Source organism: Anolis carolinensis, chromosome 3, assembly GCF_035594765.1.
Source record: "Anolis carolinensis isolate JA03-04 chromosome 3, rAnoCar3.1.pri, whole genome shotgun sequence".
NCBI lineage: Eukaryota > Metazoa > Chordata > Lepidosauria > Squamata > Dactyloidae > Anolis > Anolis carolinensis.
Window position 1 is genome coordinate 22,931,599 of NC_085843.1, and position 9,702 is coordinate 22,941,300.

General features: G+C 39.1%; 1 protein-coding gene across 1 annotated transcript; it reads right to left on the minus strand.

The window, feature by feature from the left end:
• Positions 1-2,378: 2,378 nt before the first annotated feature.
• On the minus strand, positions 2,379-7,336 carry LOC100553635 (macrophage metalloelastase). The gene is made up of 6 exons (XM_003219297.3): positions 7,149-7,336; positions 6,075-6,289; positions 5,829-5,974; positions 4,998-5,123; positions 4,213-4,374; positions 2,379-2,522 (listed from the first exon to the last, which is right to left on the minus strand). Exons 1-6 carry the CDS (start codon positions 7,254-7,256, stop codon positions 2,509-2,511), a joined length of 771 nt encoding a protein of 256 aa, XP_003219345.2. The 5' UTR covers positions 7,257-7,336; the 3' UTR covers positions 2,379-2,508.
• Positions 7,337-9,702: the final 2,366 nt, after the last annotated feature.

Genomic DNA, 9,702 nt, shown 5'->3' on the forward strand with positions numbered 1-9,702 from the left:
GTCAAACTGAGATTACACCAAAGTGTTCCCATGACCCTGGTGCTGTCTGTCTGCTTGCTTCAGAGCTGTTAAAAACAGATTTGAAGTGTTTTCCAGCCCTTCAGAGCTATTTTTTATGTGTCTGCATCTACGGTAAAAAGTGAAGATTTCTACTTCCCATTTCCTCTGGGTTGTACTGTGTTATCTTCAGAAGTTCAGTTCTGGATCTTGCCCTTTACAAGTTCTAGAAGTTCTATTCTGATTAAGAAGGAGAAAAACAATACCATACTGGTGCATCAATTTTATAGCAGTTTAGCTTTATGCAAAGATCTTGGAGAACTAGGGGAAGGTTACTTGAGAATTCTCCCTCCTCAAAGAGCTGCAGTTCCCTGGGTGAAGAAAAATTACTGTTTGCCTGGGCATGGGCGACTGCCTCCGCCGGACGATGGTGAACAATAAACACACTGACAAAGTAACTGTTTGGGTAAACTGGCCACAACATTTTTTATTGGTTACAGGAATGAAGGGTTGGCTGCCCTGCATGGGTCCCGGATCAATGATCAGACAGCCCAAAGCTGCAACAGCCGAATGGCTGCTGGTGAGCCTCCCGGGGGCGGAGCCTGGAGTGGCCCCGCCCACGGAGGGGCGCTGACCAATGGCAGCCCGGGAGTGCTGGCCTGCCATTGGCCAGCGGGTGCTGGGCGGCAGGAAACATTCCCGCCGCGCTGAGGGGGCTTCTGGGAACAAGAAGCCCCCCAACCCGCCGCCATGATGGGGAGGGAGGGAACGCCCCTCCCTGCAACTTGCCCGGCCCGGTGAGTTGGGCCCTGCCTTATATACTCATAAAGGTCTAGAAATTTTATTCAAAACAATTGACCTAAAATGTAGGGATGACTTATCCACAGATTGAGAAAAGTATTGTACTTTAACTCTGATAAAAAGGGGAACGATCCCCTCCTCTGAGTGGAACTTAGTCTGTCCTAGGACTGCCTAAAAGGTGGACTGACCACCTCAGCTCTATCCATCATAGTGTTGCTTCTAACCTTTCTGAAGGCCTGGGATGAGAAATAGTGGTGGTGGCGGCTAGAAGCAGCTGGCCATCCAAGTCAATGTTGGCATTTTGCCCTCTCCATGGAATGACTCTCAACTTATTCACAAGTCTTATCAAAATCCATAATTTTGGCTCCAAAACCTTCCTTGAACTTGTACATGAGGTCAATATATACATAAGGCCTTAGGACCTTTGTTAATAAACAGCAAGACTAAGGAAACTATGAGCACTTAAGAATTGGAAGAAATAAAACCGGTTCTTGCCTTGATGGTGACTAGAACAGATGCTATCCATATTTGTTTTACATTACCTATTAATATGTGTCAATATGACTTTACTGCCTTCACCTCTGATGAAGCTTAAATTGAACTCTTAATTTGTACTCAAAACTTGACAAGGAGTCTTGGTGGATGTCCATTGTTTTGCTTCAAAGATTATCCAGGAAGTTGAGGTGTAAGAACATAGTGCTTCTCTCTTGCCTGAAGCACTGCAGGCATGAAAGAGACCATTTGTCATCAGCTCAGTTTGTGGGATTATAACCTTTTTCTGAATGTTTACTCACATTGCATAATGTTTTGTGATAGTGATGAACTAATAAAATGAAGAATTGTTGTTGATGTTTTCTTGGAGAGGAAAAGACATCTACAACTACACTGTTTCAGTAGTTGAGGTAACTTTTTGCTAGATAGCTCTAGATAGCTCTAGTGTTGTAGTTCAAGAGAATATACTATACAGATAGGGTTGTTGTATGTCTTTCGGGCTGTGTGGCCATGTTCCAGAAGTATTCTCTCCTGACGTTTCACCCACATCTATGGCAGGCATCCTCAGAGGATACCTGCCATAGATGTGGGTGAAACGTCAGGAGAGAATACTTCTGGAACATGGCCACACAGCCCGAAAGACATACAACAACCCTGTGATCCCGGCCATGAAAGCCTTCGACAACACACTATACAGATATCTTGCACCCAATGTAGTATAGATACACTAATGGAAAAATTTGGGATGAGAAGGCCCCAGCGACACTGCCATATAATCTGGTATATGCTTCGAACTGGATTATATGGTAGTATAGACTCATATAATCCAGTTCAAAGCAGATCATCTGCAGTCAGATACTAGATTAAGGTATATGGTACATTATATGGTAATGTAGATAGAGCCTTAATGGCTGTTGGAATTCTGCTAAAAAAGAATAAATTCTGCCAATCAACAACTAAAAAAGTCCTATGTATGAATAGCCTGGAGTATATACTTGCGTTGTATGCTATCAAGTTAAGAAAATCTATAGTTGCCAAGTATAAGGCTGTGTATGATCACATTGGTAAAGTGGACACAGAGAAAAGAGTAACTTGAATTTTACATTTTATTCTGAAAAATGAAGTTTTCTCCCTTCTAAAGTAAATGTGTTTATGTAACAAAATGTAAACACGTTATAGTTGCTCAGTGACAAAAACAGATTCTTCAAAGGTTCTTCTTCATTTTCTCTTTCCTGGAAAAGAAACAGGAGGATATTGTTTAGGAGACGAAAATCAGCATTTATTCATTTTTTCAAAGGAATCAAACAAATATATCTACACAAAAGGTCTTCAGGCAAAATTTGCTCCATAAAATGTTTAGGTTGCTACTAGTGTTGTGCATACATGTGGAATTGCTGTTCGTTTTGTGCAGTTTCATTCGTGTAGTCTCATTTTCGTATTTGTGTCCCGATAATGAAAATGGGCCGCTACACGACACGAATTTTCATCTGGCTAATGAAAAAAAATATATTTGGTCCATTGGCTGCAATGGGAGGGCTTCTGAGGTCCACTCCCCTTCAGTTTTTGGGCTAGGGGGTGAAAATTGCCACACATGGAGGGCATTTCAGCCCAAGCCAAGAGAAAACGAGGCGATAGAAGGCCTGGGGAAGCAAGGCCCCAAGCTGGAGGCCGCCAAAGCAGGCCTCAGGGGCAAGAGCTCTAATGAGGTGTAGCCCCCCCGCCGACTCCCTCTCCTCCTGGCAATGGTGAGAGGGCCGCTTGGGCCTTCCAGGGCCTTGCTCAGGCCTTTTTTTCCTTTTTCTTTTTTTAGGCTGCTTTGGCGCCTTCCCCCTCTCCCAGCACGCAAGACCTGGGAAGGCCCAAGTGGCCCTCCCCCCATTGCCGGGAGGAGGGGAGGTAAGTCCAAAGCAGACTAAAGAAAGAAAAAAGAAAAAAGGCCTGAGCAAGGCTCCAGAAGGCCAAAGCACCCTCTCAGAGCCACTGAAATACTGCGCCGGAGCTGCCACCACTTGGGTCTTCCACTGCTTGGGCCTGCAAGGCCTGGACCCAAGTAGCAGCGGACCAAGTGGTGGTAGCTTCGGCATGGCATTTCTGTGGCTCTGGGAGAATGCTTTGGCCTTCCGGGGCCTTGCTCAGGCCTTTTTTTCTTTTTTCGTTCTTTAGACCACTTTGGGACCTGCCCCCCTCCAATTGCGGGAGTTGAAGTCCAAAACACCTGGAGGGCCAAAGTTTGCCCATGCCAGCTTTACATTGTAGAATAATGCAGTTTGACACCACTTTAACTGCCATAGTTCAATGCCACACCATCCTGGGAGTTGTAGTTTGGTGTGGCATCAGCACTCTTTGGCAGAGAAGGCTAAAGATCTTGAAAAATTGCAAGTGCCATTAAGCCGTAGCTTGGAACCATGCAGTTTGATATCACTTGAACTGCATTCATTCTATGCATAGATGCGCCTCTAGTCCACCATTCAGTTCTTACAATGACCAACTTGTTTTGATTACTTCTACTTATTTTCCTCCCACATGATCCTATGTTCTATGTTCATTTTAAGTCGATCTGTGTTTTAAGTAGAAATGCAATGCATAAATAGGCATTTTACTCTTTTTTGTGCATTCATAGGACACAGTCTACTTACGTATACATGATATTGTTCAGATAGTTCCTACATCAATATGACAAGTTCTGTCTCACAAATGACCAATCTAAGAAAAATTACCAAGTGACAAAATCACACTGTTTTTTTGGTCTTTCCAAAGCAGAAGCAACTTAACTGATGATTGGCAAAGAAGTAAAAAGTCACTGTTTTTGGATTGTGGCACCTAGAATATTTGAGGGCTTTTTCAAACTATACTGCTATATGGAAAACAAACATCATAACTGGGCAACAGTGTCTTTACTTTCATGAGAAACATTGAAATTACCATATAATCTTTGGATCCTTTGCACATCATCATATGAAAGACGGAAAGTATTTGGGTTTGTGAAGGTATAAATAGAGTACATTACGGCCCCACGGACATTTGAATGTTCTAATCCCAAGGAATGGCCAAATTCATGTACAGCAACAATGAACAGGTTGGCCTCTGAAACACAACAAGAGAGAGAGGGGGGGGGGGGGGAGAGTCAAAGGAATGCTAAAGATGTATGCAGAAAACATGTATCAGATCTTTTGTGTAATCCAGAAACATCACTGTTCCAATTCCCTACAGAAAGGACTTCCTTCTCCCCATCCAAACCAATGCCTTGTAAAGTCGGATTTGTGATCATGGCAATAGTATCACAATCATGACTGAATAGTCATTATGAATATGAAACAACTGTGGATGAGTAAATCTGGGTAACTGTTTCGTATTCATGATAATAAATAATAGGAATAATAAAGTATAGCCTTCTTAAAAATATAGATATGAAAATATCTATTGTTGTTTTTAGGCAAAAAGGAGGAGAAGTATTATGCCAGTAATATATGTTAAAATATGACTTTTGTTGTTGGTTGCAATCTTTAATATTGGTTAAGCTTTTATTGGTATGTTCTATTGAGCATTGCTTATAGGTTGTATCCTATCTTGATGATCATATGTAGCTCATGATAATAGTTTGGGGTGCCCTACTGAAATTTGGGGGTAAAGCACCCTCCTTGCTTGGTCACTGATCTACTCAGTGTCTGTTGAGTATCAATTGAAATAATTCTAAAGGAATGTCTTACCTTTGCCGAATTCTGACCAATATTCACTTTCATCAAAATGAGCATCTCCTCCAAGATTTGGTGCAGGAAAGAAAGCATGTGCCAATGTTCCTCCTCTTCCATCAAAAGGATTCCCGTCTCTATGGTCTAAATTATGAGGATTAAGAGCATTATGAGCAAGGATTATGGATGAATGGAATTATGCACTTTATATGTTTTTATATGTTTTCAGTGTGCTTTGTTCTGTATGTGTATTTGCACATTGTTTTAATTTGTTTTAATTGATGGGATGTGTTTTATTATTGTGTTGCAATAGCACATTGGCATTGAATTTGGCCATAGTTGTAAGCCACCTTAAATCCCTCAGAAAGGCGGTGTATAAATGAAGTAAGTAAGTAAACAAACAAACAAACAAACAAACAAACAAATAAATAAGAAATATGACAATTGCAAGTGGAAAACTTAGGTGTGATTTCAGTCAGTTTGTTAATCCACAAGGATCATTACAAATTGAGAAATTTAATCTAAAAATTTAGTCTAAAAATCTGGGTGAATTTATCCACAGGTCAATGAAGTCAACTCTTGCACCAACCAATCCCTTTGAAGTGCCAGAATAAAGCCTAATGGTTTAATGCTAGAAAATGTTGAGCATTTCCATGACTTTGATCACTACATCTCCACAAAAGTTGACATTGAGATGCAATTGAGCAGCAGCAGCTGGAGCAACAAGGACTGGCTGACTGCCTCTTCATCCTAGGTCCTGGGCAAAACACCTCACTTCTCTTTTTCACTGTGACAAAATGCATGCTGTTGTTTTTTTCTTAAACAGCTGATAAACAAGGAGATACTTACCACCATATGCAAATGAGATTTCAATATCAGCAGGTCGTCTTGTGTACCGGAACTGCAATGGTGTTACGTCGCTCCATACCTTGAAGGCTTTTGCAATCACTTCATGTACTTTAGCGGGGTGCATATCTGGGGTATAGTTATTAATCCTTTGAGCAAAAGAACAAGAATAAAATATTCAGAGACTAGGACTTTTGATGCTTCACAAACCAACAAGTAAGCCTTAAAAAAAGATAAAATATAACTAACCTGTAAGTCAGTACATTTTTCCCCCATTTTGCTGGACCTCTCCGGAATTCCGAGACATCTGGTACTCCACACCGAGGTTGATGCATGACCTCCATTGTTCTGTCATCCATTTTTCCTGTGACATTCAAATGGAAGTACTTTTGCATTTCTTTCAGTTGTTCTTCAATACTATAGAAAGTTTTATGAAACGATGGAAAAAACTTGTCAAGGTAAGCCTGGATCAGGAACAAACAAACAAACAAAAAATTAAGCATTTTCCCAGTTTCTTAAAATGCATCTGTTTTAATGATGCAGAGATTGATAATAGGCCTAGAATATTGTTATTGTTAATATTTATCTATCATTATTTAATTTACTGTATATACCACCTCAAGGGACTTTATGCAGCTCACATGATACTTATTTTATAGCTATATTATTTTAACCATGCAGCAAGCTGCAGTAGGCCCCTTGAAATGGTATATAAATTAAATAAACAAATGAACATATTATTTTAAATGTTAATACAGTAGAGTCTCACTTATCCAACATTTTGGATTATCCAACACATTTTTGTAGTCAATGTTTTCAATGCATTGTGATATTTTGGTGCTAAATTCGTAAATACAGTAATTACTACATAGCACTAATGTGTATTGAACTACTTTTTCTGTCAAATTTGTTGTATAACATGATGTTTTGGTGCTTAATTTGTAAAATCATAACCTATTTTGATGTTTAATAGGCTTTTTCTTAATCCCTCCTTATTATCCAACATATTCGCTTATCCAACGTTCTGCCGGCCCATTTATGTTGGATAAGTGAGACTCTACTGTATTGGTAATACAGTAGATATAACTGATTTTAATGTTTGTGTATATTTATAATTATTTTATGTCCCGGCATAGAGTGCTTGACGTATATATGTTGTGCTCCGCAGAATATAAATGTTTTAAATAAATATATAAATAAATAATAACAATAATAACAATCCATTAATTATTAAAATGTCACTCATTTAAAATAGTACAAAGGAGAGCAGAAAGATAGTTGTTATATGATTTACAGTTAAAAGTATTACTCGCTATTTCTTACCTCCACCAACTTCAGGCGCTCAGTACTTGCTCTTGGAAAATCAGGAGCTATTGGGACAGCAAAGCTGTAAGGCAGGAGAAGTGCCATGCAAGTTAGGACGTACTTCATTGTGGGTCTTCTTGAAGAGTTCCTTCTGTATTAATTAATGAAGGAGAAATTTTTCTACCTCTATGTCTACTGAACAAACTGGTCAAATTTATATAGAGGCATCTAGTATTAGTGGTAACGCCCCTCATGACTCATTTTCCCACATTGTTTGTATGCGGTTTTGGAAATTTGTGTAATATTTTAAGTATTATGATTCTGCAAGTTTTGGGGGGAGAAATATGAAGTGGTGGATTTTCAAAGAATTACTAACGTCACTTAAGAAGTAACCTGTCTTCTTCCTCCTCAGTGCCACAAGCTAAAGCCACAGAGTATTGAGAAGTCAACTTCCTTAAATTCAATTGCACATCATTCGTTAGGGAGAATGGTTAATGTTTTCTTAATGAGAACAAATGGAAGTGGGAACTGCAGTGAAAACAGGGTTGATGATCTGATCTTTGGGTTTGAATGAGATTGTTGTTGTGTGCCTTCACGTAATTTCTGATTTATGGTAGTCCCTAATGTAATTAGAGTGTGTAACTTGCATAAATTCACAAAAATGGGTTTCTATTCACTTTTAAATCATTATTGCATGAGGACTTTTCAGTGAAAAATTCATTTGCTCAGGAATACTTTTGATACAAATACTCATACATTTTGTGCAGAATTGTTTTCTTTTTTGCGAAAAAGTAGCTGGCCATTTTGTTGATTGGACGCTGCAATATGTTGATATACTCTTTCTTGTCAATGATGAGAACATTCATGTGTTGAACACTCACATATAAAATTGGAAGGACAGACAGATAGAAGAAGTGTGTTTGTGAATGTGTGTGTGTGCTATATAGATTTCAACTTGCTTTGGACCAGAATTAAATTCAATCTACAAATTTTTCATTTGAAAAATTTGCCAAAATTTGAAAAATTCTCATTTTTTTCATTGGGAATAATTTGTGATTTTAAGAAGTTGATTGTGAGAAAAATCTAAACTGAAAATACTATGATTATACTTTACTGCTCTGATGATATCCTATGAATTCCTGAGATTGCCAGTTTTAGAAAGGGACATTGAGAAATCTCAGTGACAGCACTGTAGTGCCTCACCAAACTACAAAACCCAGGATTCCCTAGGATGCTGCAATGGCAATTGAAGTAAAATATAGCACTATATTTATACAAAGTGAATAGGCCCCAGATACCATCCCCAATGTGTTCAGTCAATTATTTGCATGGTCAACTAAGGCTAGGTCTATGCTGCTATATAATCCAGTATCTAACCCCAGATTATCTGCTTTGAACTGGATTATATGAATCTACACTGCCATATAATCTAGTTCAAAGCAGATAATCTGGGATAAAATTTTGAATATAAGGTAGTGGATATCCAGCCTAAGATCATCACCTCTTTTTTCCTGTGGAAATCCTCATTTTTAACACTTATACTGTAGGTAGATCTTTTCCAAGTTGAGAACAGCTGTACTTGTTGAATTTGACTATTACAAATAGAAGCAAGTGTTGTTTGAATTCATGGTTTTAGTTAGGTTTACAAAATTTGCCCTGTTCTTCAGGCTCAAGCCTTCAGGTTGAGGTTTAAGCCATCTGAATGCAGAAGAAACCAAAAGCAACATATTTAACAATGGTTTGAGTGTTGGACTACAACACTGGACACCATGATTTGAATCCCAGCTTGGCGATTAAAATCTCCTTGGTGACCCTGGGCGAATCACACTGTCTTCAGCCCCAGAAAACCCAGTTATAGGTTCATCTTAGGGTTGCCATAAGTAAAAAATGACTTGGAAGCACACAATAATAGTTTTTTGAGTTCAAATTAGACCAGACCTGGGAAAAGTAGGATCCTTGGGCCTCACCTTTGTTGTCCTTCAAGCCAATCCCACTGCCAATCTGCCAAAGTCCTCCACTTGACAAAAAATTTGGATGGTTTTGGACTGCAAACCACAAAAAAATGAGGAAATGTAAAAAAAAAGGTGCAAAAAGAAATATTTTGAAATGAACTCTGTAGAAAAGCAGAAGCATTTTGGTCTTCTGGGTTATGTATAGCTTGCAGGGAGCATAGGGTGGTGGGTGGCCCCTTTCCCTCAAAATAGGTCAATTGAAAGCAGCAAAGAACTAAAATAAAGAAAAATAAATAAATTATTGCCTTATAGGACTTATAGGACAATATTTTATACATTTTCACTGTTGCTATTACAAATAAAAGCTATAAACCTGTTGTGGGAATTAAAAATATGTAAGTACTGTTGTTATGGTGCTACACAATGAATCCCATCCCAATACCCACTTATTGGTTAGCAACCACTGTGATCAATTTGGTGGCGGCGGCGGGGGGGGGGGGTCTGCTCCCCTGTCAATCAGGAATCAGATCCTCCCATGAGTGATCACTGGAATGACAGACAGAAGCAGGACCCTGAATGCAATTCTCCTTCATTCCAGAGGTTGTTCATGTAAAGGGTTA